Below are 20909 nucleotides of genomic sequence, written 5' to 3'. Positions count from 1 at the left end.
AACTAACAATCTCCCTTTCTGCATACACCTCTCAGACTCCAAACCAAACACAACCAAAACCTACAGCACAACAAACCGCACAAACTTCACTACATTGCAACAACAAAACAAAAACACACATAGTCTTGCACAACAGTACACAACGACTGCCAGCCGCAAACACCCCAGGCCCAGCCAACAGACCCACCAGGCTGAGGCCACCAACAGCACATCACTGCTCTCTTGCACTTTTCCTGCTTCCTCCAACTAACTCAACCTCCCCTCCACTTTGAGAGCCGCCAGAGCGCCAGGGAACCACTCCGGTGGTGATAGTGCGCGGTACAAATGTCCTTTAATATTAACATTAACATTAATATAACACCTGTCTGGAGTAATTTGTAAGTGTCCTTGCTTTGTGTGCTCATTGAGGTCTTTCAGTCACCCTCACCCCACTTGAGACTTAGGGCCTCATTACACGGATGGCAGTAAGGATTTACTGGTATCGGTAAAATACCGGTACCGGTAAATCCTTACCGCCTTACTACGAGGTCCCTTTGCGGGTTGGGGGATTTAACGCCTGCTTTTTGCAGGCGTTAAAAACCAACCCGCAAAGGGACCCAGGGAGCTAATTACGGTACCGCAATTTGCGGTATCGTAATTACCGCCTTCTCCATTCCCATTGAGCCCTATGGGGCAAAAATGGGAATGGGGAAGGGCAATGGTGGAAGGGGGAATTACCGCCCCGCCAACCTTGGAATGGGGCGGTAATTCCCCTTTCCGCCAAGGCGGTGCCGGTATTTTACCGGCATGAACCATGGCGCTAATAGCGCCATGGTTCTCCGCCATCCGTGTAATGAGGCCCTTAGTCTTGACCGCCTGCCATAGCTACCCTGATTGGTCTGGATTGTCCAGAGGTTACCCTGTTTTCAAGAAACTAGGCTGGCCTTCTGAAGCTCTGCCCCTCCAGGACAGAGTTCAGAAATTCTTCTTAACAATTGCCCCTATCATTTCCAACTGCCACCTCATTTACCAGTCTTTACATGTTATAAATCTTGAGCCTCCCATCATTTGACTAATATTTTAAAGCATATGCTATTTTGAATTCCATGTGTATTTAATTTAATTTAATTTATTCTTTATTTTGACACAATTTCTCCATAAAAGAAACACATTATACACTCACGATACAAAATTATTACAATCATAAAAACAGAGTATTTACAATGTCAAACTATGACATCAACAGCAAAATTGGCGACTCCAGGTAGTGCCATGCACAGCCGCCAAGGGCATGGCATAAAAACAATCATAACATTTTCCTAAAAGCAGCCTTCAACAAGGTTACAACTTCTAATATATGCAGTGGTAGAACAGCATGTCACAGTTTCAAGAGCAATGTGGGAAGATCTCACTTTTAGCCGTAGCCAGATTGGTTTAGCCAATACAATCTCTCCTTTGCATACGTAGGGCAAAAACTAAAAAAAGTGTGTAAATAGCCTCATATCTGTCGTTAACCTTTTGGTGATGTGCCACTAGATGAGGCCTTATTACCGATAATTACAGGGATCAAGTAACCTCCATGCAAAAGATGGGGATGTTGTGCAATATTTTAGGCACGAAACTTCATGGGAGAGGACAAAGAGATTCAGGTTTGGTGTCTGAAGTCTTTTGCACATCTGGAAGAATCTTGTGAGGGTCAATGAGTGACCCTGTGATAGAGAGAACGCTCTGCTCAGATTGCTTGCAATACTATTGTCTGCTCCCCGTACAAGAATAGCTTTGACAGAAGGAATGTGACTCTCTGCCCACAGACCAATGGGAAATGCCATTTTTGCCTGAGGCTTGCACTTTGTTCCTCCTTGACTGACGATGTAAGCTACTGCCATTATTCTGTTGGTCTGAATCGGTATGTGACTGCCTCTGATGTAGTCCACACACTACTGAAGATCTAAGACGTCTGATGACAGCTTGGCACAACTTAAAGTTTCCAAGGTTCCAAACTTGATTATCTGAAAGGAACTCCAGCGTCAGCGCTTCACCGCCTTGTTGACCTCCAGGGCGGTGTTCGCAGGGTCTGGTGGAGTCAGCTACCACTGAAGTTGTTCCCTAAGTGCCTGCAATTTTGGGACCACTTAGCCTGAAGTTCTGTGATATAGGGGCCGATGCCTGTGCAGATATGTTAGAAGAAGACAGAGATAAAGCCCTGCCCATTAAGTCAAAAAGACACATGATGACATGTAAACCAGGCCTCTCAACCACATTCCTGCAGGAGCACCTGACACTGAAGAACAGTTTAGATAACATTTAGTAACAGAGCTATTCGATGGTCTGGAAGAAATACAGTCCCTATTGAGTGCACAATATGTCTCCCATGACATTCAGATCCTGACCAGAGGAGGGTTGGGACTTTCCCCAATTGAAGATCGCTTCAAGTTGTATCAAAGGCATTCAGACTTGATACAGATGAGAATCCACTTCCTTCCTGGATGGAGACGGCAGAGGTATGTCTTCTGTTAGGGATACAGAGATATGAACTCCAGCTTAAGAGATGTGACTAATGGAGCAAAAACCTTGATGGACACCATTATGGCTGATTTTAAGCTGGGTGGCATGACAATGAGCGTAATATGCCATTCCTCGACTGAAGTAGGGACTCAGGAGATCAAACAATGATAGACAATCCCCTCTGGAAATGACACAAACGATCTTCTGTAAGGTTGCCATTTTGAAGTGGATTGTGGCTATGAAATGGGTTGTCTGCTTTAGTTCCAGAACCCTTGAGAATTCTTGGGCTAGCGTTATGATGGAATTGGTCCCTGGGTCAATCTGAACTGAAAGAACCGGCAGGCGTCCTTTCTGCATGAGGTCAAGTATTTCTTCTTCAACAGCCTTCCACCTTTCCCGATGGTGAAGAGGTGGAGGATGGATTAAGGACGGGTATGATATGATATGTCAATTATAATTCGCCTGTACAAAAGTGCTTCTATGCGCAATCTGGAGGCTGATCTGGAGGCTGACCAGCAAATTCTATCAGGTGTCCGCTTTGGATAGTATAATATACCCATCAGTCTTGAGCATGGAACTCCCAGTCCTCCATAAAATGTTTGAGGCAATCGCGCACTGGAATGTCCTCTGTCAACCCTTGATAGCTAGGGAAGGGAAATTATTCCTTCTCCATTTTAGGGACTGCAAGCAAAAAAAATGTATAAAGCAAGGGAGGTTGGTCTCAGAGAGATGCTCATCTCTGAAATGTAATGACCAGGTCAAGGAAGAAGGACATGGAAGTAACGCTAACGAGACACTCTCTCCAACTTTTTGCTTCATCGTTATCCTCCCATTATGAAGCAGTCTGTCCTGCATGTGGGGACTACACTCAATAAAACTCATATAATAAATAGTAAATAAATAATCAAACTCAAGTACTTAACCTAGCTTACCAACCTCGCTTACATTCCATGCTTTTCCAGCTTTACAGAACTGCTCTGGCATACAATATCACAAGGTTTACAACTCTTTCTTAATCTATGCTTTATCCTTTTCACACAGTCAAAGAAAATAAACTGATAAATGCAAATGGTCTTTTCAAGTGTCTCAGCCTATTCAGTTTTGTTATGCAAAGCATGTATTTAATTATACACAGTGAAATACATATGGAAGAAAAATGCCAAGCAGATAACTATAACTGTATGCAAATTTAATTTAACCCCACAACAGATTGCAGCTCAGTTCCACAAGTGCTCCAGCCACTGCGGGCTTCCTTTGCAGAAGGAAGCCTGGCCATTCTGACATGCACTGTGCAAGAAGGGGCAATCCATAACTACAACATCCTCTGGTTCCAGACAAAGCCAAGCCGGCCACCGGCCAACATCTTGAGGCATGGGAAGGATGGCAACATTTCTAGAATCCAGGGCTTCACCGAGCGCTTCCAGGCAATCCGGGTCCCGAGGAACAACTCCCACTTGCTCCAGATCCAGGGGGTCCAGACCGATGACAGTGCCATCTACTGGTGTATGGTGGAGTCAGGCAACTTTAGTAATGCAACTTGTGGAAATGGAACTAGACTCAGCGTATTTGGTGGTAAGTTTAAACAGTCCAAAAAGGGATGATTCCTCTTTTGGGAGCAGCGTAAATGTCACACTGAAACATCTAATTAAGAATTCTGCTGTAGTCCTTAAAGTAATGCAGAGATCTTATAATAATAACCAGGGCAATAGTAGCAACAATACTAGGGAGCTCATTTTATTAAAATGAGTAATTTGGCATTGGAGAGCCGTTACGTGTTGACATACAGAGATATTGGGAGTCTGGGAGCAATGGAATGGAGGAAAATGCATTCTTGAGATCGATCACAGTAAAGTGTTGCCTCAATGGGTATATTGCAAATAATTATAGCAGGGGTGGGCTACTACTGGAAATTCTGCCTCTACAATATTGTTCAATGTGTGCAGGTTTTACACCATCCTCCAGGATGAACCTTCACTTTTTTAATAGGATATATAGCCATATTGCATGGGGATTCTGACGACTTGTTGCCATAATGCTACAATAGTGTAATAGATTCCTTCATCTGCTTCTTCATACATGTGGTATTGCCCATGGGGTATTGCCTTATTCTTGGTAACGTGCTTAAGGTTGATACAAACAACCCCTGCGCTCTTCAATAAGCCTACATCATGGAGGTTGCTGATTCATAAATTACTGGGTACCTTCTCCAGAACATCTTGTAAGTGTGATGGCAGTGTTGTGGTAACAAACATAGTGTGGGGTATCTCTCTATGCTGAATCATAATTTGGCATGGTATGCAAATTTGAAAAATCATTTCTCCTGTGTCTTCGGTATCCTCGACAACTGTTCATCAGATACGTCTTGCAGTGGTTATGTTGGGTCAATGCACAAAACTGTGCACCATTCATCCCCTTCCTCATCTAGTCCCATCAGAATTACTTTGCCCTTTTTTGTTATTACCGCTTCCAAATCGAATGTAATGATTGTGCCTGGGGCACGTTTCTCAGGGATAGCTGGTCTGAATAGAAATTCCACAGGCATCCGTAAAGTTCTATCCTTAATTCCTGTCCCTCATCCTACCAACACTGTCAGCCCATTAAGAAACAAATCTAGATGTAAAGGCACTCCTATTGTGGCACTGTCACGGCCAAGTGCACTTATTATTGCACCACCACTAGCATGGTATATGTCTGGGGTTGAGCACACTACCTCTTCCTCTTTAAATGCAATAGTCATGTTTAATTTACTCGGGAGGTCCCTACCTACTGGGCTGTCTATGGAGCACAATAAAGGAAAATGAGCTGATGAGCTGATGTACCTATGGTGATGGGTAAATCTTCAATGAAAGGAACTGACATAATTTCCCCAGAGAATCCCTGTGTGTCCATTATCTTACCTTACAAGGGAAACTATATTTGCGTAATACATGACTTTGCAGCTCCTGTGTGAACCATAAATGTAAATGTTTGATTTTATATCCTCACTCCTAGATGGGGCTCCTCTTCTGGGTCAGACGTGACTGACAGATGGGCACATCAGAGCTCTCTGTGCCCTCTCCTATATGGAATAGGCATGTGTTCCAAGACCCCTAAAATGTGTGCTCCCGTGTAATGCGTCACTGTAGCGTGTGGTAGAGGATTTGTATTCCATGGCTGGTTAGGTATGTATGTAGGCATTTGCGTTGGGGTCTGTGGAGGTGATTTGGTACATAGGATTGTGCAATGTTTGGTGCTGGGTGCGGTATTTGCTGCATAGGTGTCAGATTTTGGTATTGCTGTGGTTGTAATGGGTTGGGTGGTTGCATAGGACCTGGGGCATATGGGACAAATGGGGACAGCATCTTCGATGGTGGGTGATGAGTAAGAGCAATCACTGGTCCACTAGGGTAGGCACTGCGATCATAAGAGTAAGGTGTCTACTTTTTCATTCTCATGCAAAATTCCCCATCTTCTCACAGGACCAACACTGTCCTCCAAACCTAGGCCTCACCCCTTCAAATCCACCCCCTTCCTCTCTTACACTCCCCTCTCCCCCTCTTGAATCCCCCCATTTATCTTCTGTTGTCTGTATATCCCTCAATCCATTCCTCTGTCTGCCTCGGGTCAGAATGCCCGTCTGGGTTGTTTGTAATCATAGCTCCCTCCACACTTATTTTAGCTACCGTCTTCTGTATCAATTTAGGCTCTGCCCTTTGCACTTGTTCCACCACTATATCCTTTTCTTTCTCTTGTCTCCTTCTACAATGATGTACTATGTTGTCCTGAATTTCATCCCATCCATTCACATCAATGCCAACCACCTTATCCAGAACGTTCTGCACTTTCTTGAGATGTCCTTACATAACATGTGATAAAATGTAGCTATATATTTTTGTCCCATGCCCCTCCTGTTTCAGCTCTCCACATATTCTGAATCTGGTTAATATAATGTGCAGGTTCCTCATCTGCCTTCATGTTATGTGCCATGATTGAGTTTATGCCAGGTATGCCTGGATATGCCACCCTCAAAGCTTTCCGTTAATTTGCTTGACAGTTAATAAATGACTTTCCATCATGATCATCACTGTTCATCTGTCCCCCTGGATACTGTGCCTTCTTCCATATCTCGTCCGCCTGTTCCCCCAATAGTACAGCGAACAAACTCTTCATGTCCCCTACAGCTAACGCGATCCCTGCCATATGTTTTTCTCTTAATGCGTATAACCACTCGCCCACTCCGACTATAAGTGAGGGTAGCCCCTTCATTAAGTTGTTCCAATCCATGTGAGGCCCGGGCATTAATATGCCCTCCCCAGTCCCCTGTGCAGCAATGGATACTGGGCTCCCATCTTCTTAGCCTGTAACATTCTTCTTTTCCCGCTTCCCTTTTGCCATGGCCATTCGGCCCTGGGGCGTTCTATGCCTTGGTCCCCATAATGTTCCTGCCTGCTTCGATTCCTCTTTATCCCTGCTCCTCATCTTTTGACCATCCCTTCTGTGACTTCCATGTCCCTGTTGGTATCTACCAAATCATAATCTATGCTATCGAAGTGTCTGACCCCCTGCTATGTATTTTCTATGTCTCCTCCTAAATTGGGGTGTTCTTCACCCATCACCACCTGGATATCTTTGATGGTCCTGCTATCAATTCTGAAAATATTTTCTCGCACTCTCCATTGATTTGTGTCTATCACAGCGCTTTGCCCTTCCCTTCATCCCTGCATTGCTCACTGTAACGCTTCCTCTGTTTTCTTTAGCGCTGTTTCTAATTCTCTCTGCGTCCTTTTCCCTACCTCCATAATCAATGGGTTCCATGTTGTATCATTACACCCTGCTGGCGTTGCCTGCCTGGGCTAAGTGGGGGGTGCATACTGGGGGTTGGTGTATCGTGCAGCTGGCTGTAAAGGAAAGCACCCATAAGGAGGCGGGCAGTAGGAGTGACAATGGTTGTTTGTACTGTGTCCATTCTATTCATGCTGTCATCAGGGGTGTTCTCTAAATCTTTAAACATCTTCCATAGTTCAGGTATGTCCTGACTACTCTTTAATTTTTTTCTTTTATATTTTGAAACACTCATTACCCGAACAAAACCCCTCCCTCTTCCCACAATCCAAATCCAAACCCTGCTTCCCTTTAAAACACTTATATTCACCCAAAGACCAAACCACAACCCATATCAACACAACTAAATAATCATCATCCCTCACTAAAACACTACTATATACACACAATTATTAACAAAATCATCAAATAAAAACATTGTTATTTACACAATGGTGTAGACCTTTCTTCTGTATTCTACTCTCGAGACGAGGGAATTCAACCCTCCTCACGCCTTCTTTATATAGGACGGAGGTATATCAAGTCCTTTCTCTACAGGACTGTCACCTCAATTACAGCTTTTCTTTCCTCTTCCTCTGAGGATACATCCCATATCAATTCTTCTAGTTTATTACTATCACACTACTATGATGTCATCTTTCCCTACAAAGGGGCTGAGCGCCCTTCTTGCTACTAAAAAATGATATAATATCACCATGTGACCTTTCCTCACACACATACACACCTGAAAGACAACTTCCACCCTCTTATGTTTTTCCTGCAAGAATGCACTCACGTTCTAAGAGTTCTTCTGCGCCCCTCTGATGTGTTGTCCAATTGCCTGCACAGCTGGGTGCAGAACCTCACTCCAAGGATCAGGCAGGCCTTCTGGCAGCACAGCGCATTCGAACCTCTTCAGAGTGTGCACATGGACTAGTCACTGCAGATGGGCGCCGCAACCTAGGATGGATGCCTGGCGGGGAAGGCCCACGCCGAACAGACGATCTGGAATCATGTCGAGGCACCAAATTCTGTAGAGCAGTTCCAAAAAATGATTGATAATAAATTACTCCAGAAGGGGTCAATAATGAGGGCAGGGCTTGAAAGAAAAAAAAATGTTTTATTACAAGCAAATATTTCTGGGAGTGCCAGTAAGTCCAGTAGAACGGAAAACTGAAACCACTCTTGATACGCCTATTTTAAGTTACATCTTTTATGCATATCAGATACAACATATTGCCACATGCCCCACTGGCCAACACCTATACAAAAATCTAAACATCCTTAACAGTTACTCTTGTCATTGTTTGTGCAAATCTAAATACAACCCATTACAAGATAACCTAATTATGCCGTCAACAGGAAACACTGTAACATGATTGGTTCATTATACTCAGGTAAATTGTTACAATAATATACGCTTCGGTAAAGAAAACTTTGGACAACTTTTGATGTGCATACCCCCAAGAGGACCCAATCAGGGAGCTAGTGTAAACAATGAATTGAAACCCGTACTGTGAAACAATGGCTAATTCATGAAACCAGACAATTTGGCATGCCCGACTGGCTCATTTGACCTGCAGCTGTACTCTTTAGCATCACCTCTTGCGACTCCCATCTGAGAACAGGCTGCATCCCTAACAAGGCTCCTAATCTATCTCTCTTGGGAACCAGGTAGTTAAATAAACAGTGAAAGCCCTGCTACTGGGAAGTAATTTCTCATATTTGTTGGTTCTAGTTAATACAAACATCTGCAGTGCAAATGGTCCTGCCACTCTTCACTGGGGACATTGTTGCTCCAAACCTAGCTTGACTGCTTGACAGTGCCCGATACCAGGCCCTGTTCTCATGAAACTCGCCATTCACAGCTGCAGCACTGATATAATAATCTAAGAACACCATTTAGCTGCTCAACCTGGCACAATTAATTTGCTATCTGCTCTCTGAGTCTCTGTTTCTTCCTGATCCTTGGTCATCTGCTCGCTCGCTGGGGGAAGGATGCATACATTCTAATTAAATGGACAAAGCGAAAGCTCCAACAAGTGGCATAATTCTCTAGCTATTGTTTCTTGCAAGGCCTAATCCAAAATGGCAGAGCTCTTGCTACGTCTATACGTTACCCTTTCTCGCTCTCTGACACTTCATCTACCTTTTACAAACAGTCAAACGTTGATCTATATCCCTAATAAGCACAAACACTATATGGTCACTACTAATAGCTTCAAAACGTATCATGTGTGCCCTAGCTCTGACCTGTAATAGGCAACATTATTTATTTATGTATTTATTTATTTATTTATAATATGTTCACAGCCATTACTGACTTTACAGATACAAACATAAATTAAAACACATTATCACACATTCTTCAATTGTTAAAATTAACATACAAAAATATCCTCTGATAAATCCTTTAAAATTGTTAAAATGAATTCATAAAATGTCATCATATGATGTATCAGATTCATGTCATTCCCTTCCATCAGTCTTTGCCATGTGATTTCTATCTCCTCAATTAGACTGGAATTCTTATATCGTAAGAGATACTTTTCACAAAGGTTTGCAAGACTTTCACAATGACATAGCAAATGTTTAGCAGTTTCAATTTGTTCTGTGCCACATAATCTGCAAAACCTTATATTTCTCTCATAACCCAATTTTGCGCCTAGGATCTCCATCGTGTCACAATGATCAAATTTGAACATAAAATACTGTCTCACAATGGCTGCAGTGGGGAAAGTGTACAGATATTTTGGTTTCACAGATGCTAAAGATCAATGCTCAAGAAATAAGCCAATTGTAGATTTTGTGGCCAAGGTAATCATATCACGTTACTTTGCATGGCTATATATTACTCCTTGTAATAATTTTTTGATCTTAGCTTGCTTTAAAAGTAACCAACTCTTTTCATTATCAGTCACCCATTTCACATATACCATGTTTAATCTGCTCAAAGATTTAAAATGTTTTTTGTGCCCCTCCTTAGAAAAATTATTCATCAATTCGACCACAAAAGTAGTAGTGGACAGCGTGCTTAATTTTGCATATAGCATTGCAGATTTATATTCCAATATATCCATTGCAAATCTTACATCACCTTCTAATAAAATATATTCACAGGAAGTTGCAGTAGGTAATCTAAACAACCATTTTAAAATGCGTCCTTCCAATTTTCACATTTCATTCACAAATTTACTTCCCCATATCTCTGCTCCATATAATAGACAAGATATAATTTTACTGGCATATAATACTAAAATGGTATTCACTGAAATTCCCCCTTGTTTACCAATGAATTCACTGATTGCACCAGTGTTTTTTAAACATAAGAGTTTAGTTGCCTTCCAATGATGATTCCACAACAGCTTCGAGTCTATTATTTTTCAAGCATCTCTGAATTCACCATCCACTTAAAGTTGTTAGATCAAGTTTGTTTTGTTTTTCCCAGAAAGGCCATCACCTTAGTTTTTTCAATATTAATCTTTAGCCCATTCTTTTCTGAGAATTGAATCAGACAGTTTAACCTTTTTTGAAACCCTGCCGGCGTATAGTCTAGCAGGACCAAAACATCAGCGTATCCTAGCCATGGGAGATCTATCATACTCAACTTCACTGGATTGACCATTCTTTCATCTACCTCGCTCATGCAATCGGCCAGGTAAAGTTAAACAATGTGCTGCTAGCCTACAACCTTGTTTTACTCCACATACTGTGGGAATTGCTTGTGAAAGTCGTCCTTCGCCGTCCAGACGTACTCTAACTGAAGTGTCAGAGTATAGTAGCTGTATCATATATAGTAGCCCTTCTGGTATCCCCACAACTTCAATTTGTTCCATAATTTCTCTCTTACCACCGTATTAAATGCGGCTGAGAAATCTCTGAATACCACATATACTGGCAACTTGCGGACATTCCATGAGTATTCAACTGCTGACACTAAATTGATTATATTGTGGGTAGTAGAGGATTTCGCTCGAAACCCTGCTTGGTAAATCGTCAGAATCTCATGCCCCTCAATCCATATATTTAAATCATCCAGTAATACTTTTGCTAATATTTTTGCTGGGATGTCCAGCATAGCCAGCATTCGGTAGTTTTTGGGTCTTTCCATTCGCCCTTTTTGTATATCGGCAATATTATGCTTTCATGCCACGTTTTTGGGATCATCCCATTCATACCAATCCATCTGAACAGTATATTAAGTACTTTTGCCCATACTTCCAGTGCCAGACGTAATAGAGCATTGCAAGTCCCGTCAGGGCCTGTGGCTCTTGAGGAGTGCAATTTCTCAATCATGGTAACCAGAGAAGTTTCAGAATAATTGCCTACCCATATTGCCTGAGTTTTACATGAGTAATCCAATCTTTTTCTGCCACACTATTAATTGGAAGAGTACATTTTTTTACGTCATTTATTGCTCTCCACATCCCCTGCTGATTGTTACTTCTCGCTTGTGCTGCAATGTTTAGCCATGTTTCACATACTTTTTTTTTATGGTTACCTAGCCACTTCCTATATTGTTATTTTAACCATTTTATCTGTTTGGTGGCATCACTACTCTTGGCTTCAGCAGTTTGCTTAATAGCTTTCCTGAGCACATTTTTAGCTTTATTAATTGCTGGATCATAATAATTGTGATTGCCGTGTGTAAGATTCAATTTTTCACCGTTGCTGGAATACTTCCGTTTTTAGGAGGCAGTTTCTTTGATCTTACTTATGACCATTCATATTTCCCAATAATTTCGCTATGAGTGGCTATTTGTCTGTCATCTATCATATCCCACCACTTTTGTAGCTCATTGACGGCTACCGCATTCACTTTTTCTAGTTTTGTGGGATTCCATGAGATCCGATTTGCGGCATTATTTACTTTTATGTTCCCAGCCATGTGATATTCTTCCTCCTCATTCGGGTATTCCAACATTACAGTTAGTGGTAAATGGTCACTTTCTTCTCGGCTTCCTATCACCATATCAATAATGAAACTATTGGCCTTTTCATTCACAATAATGTAGTCAATTGTTGTTAGACTACCCCATCCTACTCTTGTTGCACCTCGATTAGCATCACCTTTGGTATTCCCATTAAGCATAATCAGCTGTTGGCTCAGAATCAACTTGCACCAGGCTTCACCATATTTATTGCACAATCCCATTGTAATAAGACCAGAGCTCCTATCCTCACACATTTGGTCCTCTGGTAAGATTATTTTGCATTAAAATCGCCTGCAATTTTAATGGGAAGCTCAGAATTATGTTCTGTTATAATTTTTGTTAGCTTCTCTATATTCGCTTTGTTCTGGGTTCCATTTGGGGGGTTGTATATATTTATGAGTAGGATACTTGGGAAACGGGGAATATTATTTTTTACAGTCACTCCAAGGACCATCTCATTGGACCAGCTGGATTTAACACCGGTCCATAGATGTTTAATAGCTGTTAAAAGTCCACCTTTTGGGCGGCCTCTCGGACCTTTGGATGCCAGACTTTGAATAGAGCACCATCCGTCTATATTGCATGTTTCATATAGCCATGTCTCTTGCAATGTGACTAGGCAGAAGCTATCCACATTTTTGAGGAGCCCATCTTTTTTCTCATAGTGCAAATTCCCTCTAGTGTTCCATGAAATCATTATGTTGATGTCATCAGGAACTTTGTTCTAATCTGGATTTAAACTCTATTGGTAGCCATTGCCAGTAGCCAACCGTATCTAGATCACTGTTAGTCTCATCACGACCCTTTAAGTTGCCAGCCTTTCTATGTTGGGTAGCATTACTAACATCAGTTTGTTTTGCTAGCTCTTTTTCACATTTTGACAATTTAGGTGAATTCATTTCTGTTGGTATCTCATTCATAGTTGCTATTCCTGAGTTCTCACTTCTTTTTACCTCTATTACTGCTCTCTGGTATTTCACCTTATGCATAGAAGTTTCTGTGCAAGTGTAACCTAATTTGGTAAAATACTCTTGATGACTTAGCATACATTCAAGAGTAGTAGCTTCCGAGCACCACACATTAGCGGTGACTAATTTTGGAGTTACTAGTTGGTCTACTATCTTAAAGTCACTTGATTTTACTGTCCGCAACGGGACTACCATCGCACAAAGTTCGACTATTCGCTATCTATTTAGTATCTCAATTGGCCCAGATTGATCGATTGCCTGAAACTGTAGTGCCTTAACAAAGTTTAGTGGATCTCTCTTGTAGGTAGGTTCATACACTTTACCATTACTATATTCGCCAAAATGTACTGCTTTTCTAGCCTTTTTCTCTTCTACATCAACTTTCTGGGAAGATTTTGGTTCAGGACAAGAGGCTGGGTTCTGATCATGCTCAGTACTCTCTTCTAAGAAAAGAGTTTTTATAGCTTTTAGTACCTTAGTAGAAATGTCTTTATTATTATTCATCTTTTTTTCCTTCTTTTCTTTTTTCTTTATTGGGACTACCCACTCATCCAGAGTCGGGACTACTAATTTGTTCGAAAGATTAGTAGGTTTTGATATCTTTTGCAGTTTACTTATCTTCTTGTTCTTATTGTGACTGTCGATTCCAATCTTATCCACTGGAGCGTGGCCTCATCACGACTTCGGCGGTAACCCTTAAAATCGGCGGTAACGCTATCTGCGCCGATTTTAAGGATCCGTCGGATCACGAGTCCAAATACCACCGGCGCCATCATAGCCGGCGCAAGTACAGCCAGTTGTACAAGCGTCGGCTGTAAAAGCGCCAGTAACCATTCGCTCTAAAACATCAGCAATCACGAGTCCGGTGTAGGCGCAATTAGCGCCAGAAAAGCGGCGGATAATCCGCCGAAAATACCTACAGCAAAAAGCTGGAGGTAACAGAACACAGGCCACAGCAATAAGGGCTCAGGTGAAACCAATGCAAATCAGAGGCCTACAAAGGACCCACCCATGCACAACACACCCTCCCCAACACCAGTACACCAGCAGGAGTAGGGAGGAGACAGCAATAAGGGCCCAGGTGAAACCAGTACAAATCAGAGGCCTACAAAGGACCCACCCATGCACAACACACCCTCCCCAACACCATTACACCAGCAGGAGCAAGGAGGACACAGCAATAAGGGCCCAGGTGAAAACAATGCAAATCAGAGCCCTACAAAGGACCCACCCATGCACAACACACGCTCCCCAACACCATTACACCAGCAGGAGCAGGGAGGAGACAGCAATAAGGGCCCAGGTGAAACCAATGCAAATCAGAGGCCTACAAAGGACCCACCCATGCACAACACACCCTCACCAACACCATGCTGCCATTTGGAGCCGTGAGCCTTGATGTTGACTTCTACCTGCTGTGCCTGGAGCTACAGAGGCCAGCCAACCAGGCCAGGGCACTGGGAGTGTAGGGGGTAGTGGGGATGAGGAGAAGGAGGAGGAGAGCAGCACCAGCAAGACGGCCAGCCATCCCCAGGGTCAGGCCAACACCCTGGGCCCTGACTGATGGCCAGTTGGTGATGGAATATCGGCTGTACAGGGCAACCATCACCCAGTTGCTGGACACAATCCAGGGCGACATCGGCAGCCGCATAGCCACCAGCACACAGTACCTCCCCTAGCGAAGCTCCTGTCTGTGTTTCAATTCCTTGGGACTGGCAGCTACCAACATACCGTTGCCATGATGCATGGAATGGCCCGGTCCACATTCATTGCCATGCTGGGACAGGTGCTTGATGCACTGTTGAATCATGTGCACGAGCACATTGCATTGCCAACCACACAGGTACAGGTGCACCAGCTGAAGGGTCAATTCTATGCCATTGCCCAAGTCCCGAATGTAATAGCAGCCCTGGACTGCACACATGTGGCACTCGTACCACCCCAGGCACATGAGGCAGCCTACAGAAACCGAAACAGTACTATTCCCTCAATGTGCAGATGACATGTGGTCCTGACCTCACCTTCAGCCACTGCTGTGCCCGCTACCCAGGATCCACCCACGACTCCAAGGTCCTGCGCAACAGTACCCTGGCGGCCTACATGTAAAGGCACCGAGGCCAAAACACATGGCTGCTGGGTGAGTACAAATGCATACCATAATGCATGTCAATCCACAACTGTTGGTGCTTGTCACGAAATCCATGATTCCCAATAGGCAGCACCATTACTGCAGCATTCACATTCAAGCAGCTTGCACAACAAACCTTGGACATGTCCAACACAGCAGAACACACCCATTCAGGACGTAAAAGACATGTGGCAGCACAGTGACATATGGAAGCCCCACCACCATAAAGCCTCCTGTGTGAGTAGCACCATGGCTCCCAACACTGACATAGTACAGAAATCCCACCCTGTCCACCCGACAGTAATGAAATTTAAACCCATAAGCTGGCACATCCACAAACGCACCACACATAAGTAGCCTGTGTAATGGCAATGTACATCCCACGAACAGTGTCCCCAGAATGGCCAAGCAAATGCATGGAGAACAGTACAGAATAGTGACAACCAGCAAATGCAACTGCAGCCAAATGGAATTGCAATGACACATGAGGCAGCCCCTTCTGTCATGCAGAAGTAGATGGAAGGGCCCCCTTACTCAGCGACAAGTGAATGAGTACTGTTACATCCAGTAACATAGGCGTACCAAGTTGAGAGTACCTCATTGATTCAATTGTGCCCGTAGAACAGCACACTCCACAATGTTGTAGACCTAATGACAATTATGGCAAAATGACACTGATGACAGAGCTCTGTACACCCAATGGACTTACCTTGTCCCCATACCGGCTTTCTCTCCCCTGCAGGTGATTCTGGATATCCCCAGTACACGTGGCTCATGACCCCTGTGCGTCATCCACACACGGCAGCGGAGCGGGCTTACAACCTTGCCCATGCTCGTACACTGATCTGCGTCGAGAGGGCATTTGGACTGCTGAAGGCACGCTTCCGGTGCCTCAACTGCACGGGAGGGGCAATGATGTATGCACCAGAAAAAGTTGGAAAAATTGTACTGACATGTGCCATTCTGCACAACATCTGCTGTTTGCAGAAACGTGCCACTGCCCCTTGATGCTCATGTGCAGGCACCTGAGGATGGGAGTGAGGGTGACGACGTGCCAGAAGGTGTTGCACATGCACAAAGGTTTGGCCTGAGGGAGGGTAGGTTGGCCAGACAGGGATTGATTGATGCATTTTTCTAACACGGGTGATGGGTAAATTGAACAGATGTCACGTCAACATTAAATTGGATTTGTCAACAGTCACTACTGTCCATGCCTTGTGATTTTTCAAACGCGATTTATTTTCAGTCCAACAAACCCCCCGTTCCCCCAGTGAACACCCAGCACACAATCCACCCTCCCCCCAGTGAACACCCAGCACACAATCCCCCCTCCCCCCAGTGAACTACCCTCAACTGTGCAGATAGGTGCAAGTGTCTTATCAGGGCACCAACAACGATGCCATGCACCACCAGGATGGTCGTGGGCACTTACCTTTTCCGGGCCTCTCTGGTGTGAGTGCCCTCAGGTGGCGCATAGACCGGCACCTAGGAGATGGCTCGAGGGAACCCTCCGTGGGTGTGGTTGATGTTGAAGGGACTGAAGCGGCGGCCTGCATGTGCTGTCGCATGAGGTTGTTTCCCTCCCTTATTTGCTCAGCAAGTGCTGTCACTGCCTCGCTCAACTCCCTTACTCGTTGTCCAAACACTGTCAGGGCAGCGGTACATTGTTCTACGTCTCTGCATGTGCGCGCATTTTCACACGCTATGTATTTGCATCTATGCAGTATAGATGCCCTGACAGCCTTGATGTGCCGACTCTGCACCTTGGCCATTGATTCCACCCTGGCCTGTTTGGCCTCAATAACGTCGAATCGGCCCATCACTGCTGCCCCTGTGATGAAGGGCACCCCTGGTGTGTCATGTGATGGCCTGCGACTTGTGCGCTGTCGGTGGGCGGGCTGCATGGGGACATGACGCCGGCTTGGATTGGGCTGCCAGGCTTTGAGTGCCGGTCTTCTGGGCTGCCATATGATGGCGTGTTCTCGTCCGGCTGTGGTGTGCAGACACGACGCACATGCACATGTGGGCTTTGTGCTTGCTGTGTGCCAGGCCTTGGGGTTCCCTGTAGTGTGACCATCCCTTCTGCGTCACTGCTTCTGGGTGAATGCAGTCCACCTGCATGATGAGCACGTGGAGGCGTAACTGCCATGTCTGGCTCTGATCCACAGCTCAGTCCCCTGCATCGGGGCTGTGTCTGGTGGCTTGGGGCGAGCTGGTGGTGGCCTCCCTGCGGCCATGTGGGTGCTGCTGCCGTCTGGGAGGGCTGCATTGGGGTGAAGTGGGGGTGGCCTGGGTCGTCTCCCTTCCGTGCGGCCTCTATGTGGGGTGGTGGTGCTGGTGGAGGCTTGCTGCCATGGGCGCTGTGTTGGTGTGACCTCCTCCCCATCATCCTCATCCTGTTGGGTTTGACGTGTGCCTGTGGGGTATATAGAGTGTGGTTTGAGTTCAATGCTACCCTCATTTGAGTGATGCAGTTCATGCCAACAAGTGGGATTGTAGACAGTATCAATCACGCATTCAACTTGCATTCTGTTCAGTCGCCATGTGGTGCTTGTTGTGAGTGGGTATGGAGGAACACTGCATGGTACTGTCAGAGTGACAAGATTGCATGCATGGTTGGGGTGCACTGTGCTCAGTGTTTTGGGGGTGTATTCATGCACACTCAAACTCTACGTAGCTGTCCCATGGCTATGGATGTCTATCCCCTGCCCCTGTCATTCATGCACTGCACGTGCAGGGTCGTCTAGGCAGCACTACGGTTCAATGGATGTAGGCCTCACTTATGGGTGTATGCAGTTCCTCACACACATTTATTCGCATTCATTCAATCAGGGTCTGCATGTGTGGTACTTTCAGCTGCATGCATTCAGGGGTGGGACTCACCTGCAGTTGGATCGATGCCAGTGCCTGCCTCCGCTCCACCAATTCCCTCGATGGTGGCAACATCTATCAGGGCACTCATTTTCTCCTCCCAAGGTGGGAGTTTGGGTGGGGGTGGTGGTGGCCCTCCTCCAGTGCCCCTGCCTGCACTGCTGTGCTGTGACAGGATGCCGCGAACTCGCATGCGCAGGTCGTTCAGGCGCTTGCGGCAGTCCTCCCCATCCCGGGGCACGCGCCCCACAGCAGTGACCCTTTGGCTGATGGTGTGCCAAATGTGTGCTCTGCGCTGCCCACTGGTTTTGCGCTGCTGCAGCTCCTCATGATGGGTCTCAGCCTCCTCCACCAGTACAGCTAGCTCCTGGTCACTGAATTTGGGCTTTCTCACCCTGTTCAGGGCAGTCTTGGCCCTAGTGCACTCCTGTGACATATTTTGGTGTCAGATGGCGTGGATGGCTTCCAGGGGCTGTGATATCTGACGGATTGTGATTTCCAAGATGGCCGCTGCTTTGTTTCCCGTTCCGGCGGTGACGCGTTTCCCGCGCGCTCATAGCGTGCGCTATTAGCGCGATATGGCGGTAGCGCACGGTCAGTCGGATTTAAGGGTTTGCGCTATTTGCGATAACGCCATGGACCGGGGCACGTGCACGATAACTCGTGATTTGGCGTATTACCCGTTGGGGGCCTTGGCGTTAGCGCTAATTACGTCCGACGGGAAAACAGCTGCGTTACCGCCGAAGTCGTGATGAGGCCATGTGTTTACCTGAGTAATTAGGTTCTTTGGTGATGTGAATAGGTTTGGGTCTCACAGATTCTAGCATGACCTCTATTGCACGTGTGGGTGTACATTCTTCCACATTATTAGGCATGACTTCTTCTCTCACAATGCATCCATTATTAATCACTCTCTCAAGGGCTTCCTGTGACAATGGTTTTTGTATTTTTTTCATATTTCTTTGTTTCATTGACTTTTTCCCATTTCTCAACATTTTCCTATGCCTACATACCATAGCATTACAGTCAATGGAATACCCCACAGCCTGAATATTCTGATTGTTGACTATCTTGGCCATTGTGGCCTCGGGATCAGAACCAACTGGGGCAACTGTATTTGAGGACATTTCCGTATTAGTACCTACTTCTCTAATTGTCATACGCTCTTTGTTAGAACCTTTATGCAGTAGGACAATGTGACTATCTAACTAACGTTCTATAGTATCACATCTGTCTACAATCTCAGTTAGCACCCGTTCCAGGGCTTCCCATAGTTCTTCATTTTTAAGGGGACTAATGCTCTCATTTTCTTTTGATTGTTTACTATTTATGGAGATCATACTGGTATTCAGGCTAGAATTGGGGACAGGCACTTTTCTGTTTGTGGACTTAGTTGAAGTGACAGAATACGATATTATGCCAGAGATTGGGTCAACTATAACTCTTTCTTTTACATCCTCAACTAATTTACTCTGTTGGTCAACATTGAGGCTACAATCTTCCTCATTGTCGCCTTCCTGGTATCTGGCTTCGTTTACTGTTTCAGGCATCATAGATTCTAGTTCATGCCAGTTAATAGGTCACTGGCATTAGTCATTTTGGGACAGGACAACTCTGTGCCACTCCATATGGCCATATCGGTACAGGTATTGCATGGGTCTATCGTACTTATTATCTTATGGGCATTCATTTTACCTCTGCTACCTGGGATTTCTAACAGCTCAGAGAGTAATTTAGCCCCAATACACGGCAGTCTATTAGAGAGATCATCTACCAGGTCGGCACTTATTTCATTCATTACACTCTCTGCCAATTTGATGTTACCCGCCTTTGTGGACTCAATTCTATCAAAGAAAGTCGTCATTTTGGCTAACTTGGCTTCAGGTAGTAGACAGTGTTTGCTTTTGATCTTCCTTTTGCAAGCACGGTTCGGTCGATGTATCATTTCAGTTAATTTTTTTACTTCTTTGTCTATGCTACTATTAGATCTTAGATCCATCATCAATTGGGATTTATTAATATGTCAAATGAGCACACTTTAAAAACAAATCCACTCACATTACGCTACCCTTCACTAGCGCCCACTCTATCAGCTGTGTTGTGCCTAGCGTTGTTAGCCGTCGTGCAGAATTTGTATTCCTCCCACAAGTGTAACTGTTTTATTATTCTTAATGTCCTACAGCATAAGTCCTGTGCTATGCACCTCGCGCCACGCACCGCAAACAGCAAACAGTACTTCCACGTACTACGCGGTGCGCGCACGATGTGCGCTGGGAGTACAGCTATTATAGGTTTCCTCCAGAAGACAGGGGGGGTGTGTCCACACTCACGTGTCAGAGTAGTGGAGTAGCTAAAATAAAAACAAAGAAAGGGACTAAGTTAGTCACAACGGCACAGCTGCATTACCCAACCTACTGGCTTGGTGGTTACTATAGAGACAAAAAAGAGACAGGCTAAAACACAAGGGCAGAGCCGCTCCACACAGCCTACTGGCTCGCTGGTTGCAATGAAAGCGTAAACAGGGGCTAGACACTTCAATAGAAACAAAGGAGGGGGCTTTGGTTAGCTAAAAACACATGCACAGACTTTCTCGTGCTCATTCCAAAGTCCACGTAATGAAGGAAAATTCCTGCAATATTTACTTTTTTTAAAGGGACATCATCCGCACGGTGCTACAGTGAAACTGTTCTTCCGGCTGTATTTCAGAAAAAAGTCTCTTTGAAG

General features: G+C 44.9%; 1 protein-coding gene across 1 annotated transcript in view; it reads left to right on the top strand.

Annotated features, from left to right (window-relative positions):
- LOC138568964 (immunoglobulin lambda-1 light chain-like) overlaps positions 1-20909 on the top strand; it is a 54585-nt gene that overhangs the window by 19756 nt on the left and 13920 nt on the right. Inside the window, exon 3 of the mRNA XM_069646714.1 lies at positions 3694-4056. Within this exon, the coding sequence (XP_069502815.1) occupies positions 3694-4056 (363 nt within the window). The remainder of the gene's footprint in view (positions 1-3693; positions 4057-20909) is intronic.

The sequence above is a fragment of the Ambystoma mexicanum genome, chromosome 2q, assembly GCF_040938575.1.
Source record: "Ambystoma mexicanum isolate Mex_15411 chromosome 2q, UKY_AmexF1_1, whole genome shotgun sequence".
In the NCBI taxonomy this organism is placed as follows: Eukaryota; Metazoa; Chordata; class Amphibia; order Caudata; family Ambystomatidae; genus Ambystoma; species Ambystoma mexicanum.
The sequence above is the reverse complement of the archived record's forward strand: the minus strand, read 5'-3'. Positions and strand labels throughout refer to the sequence as shown.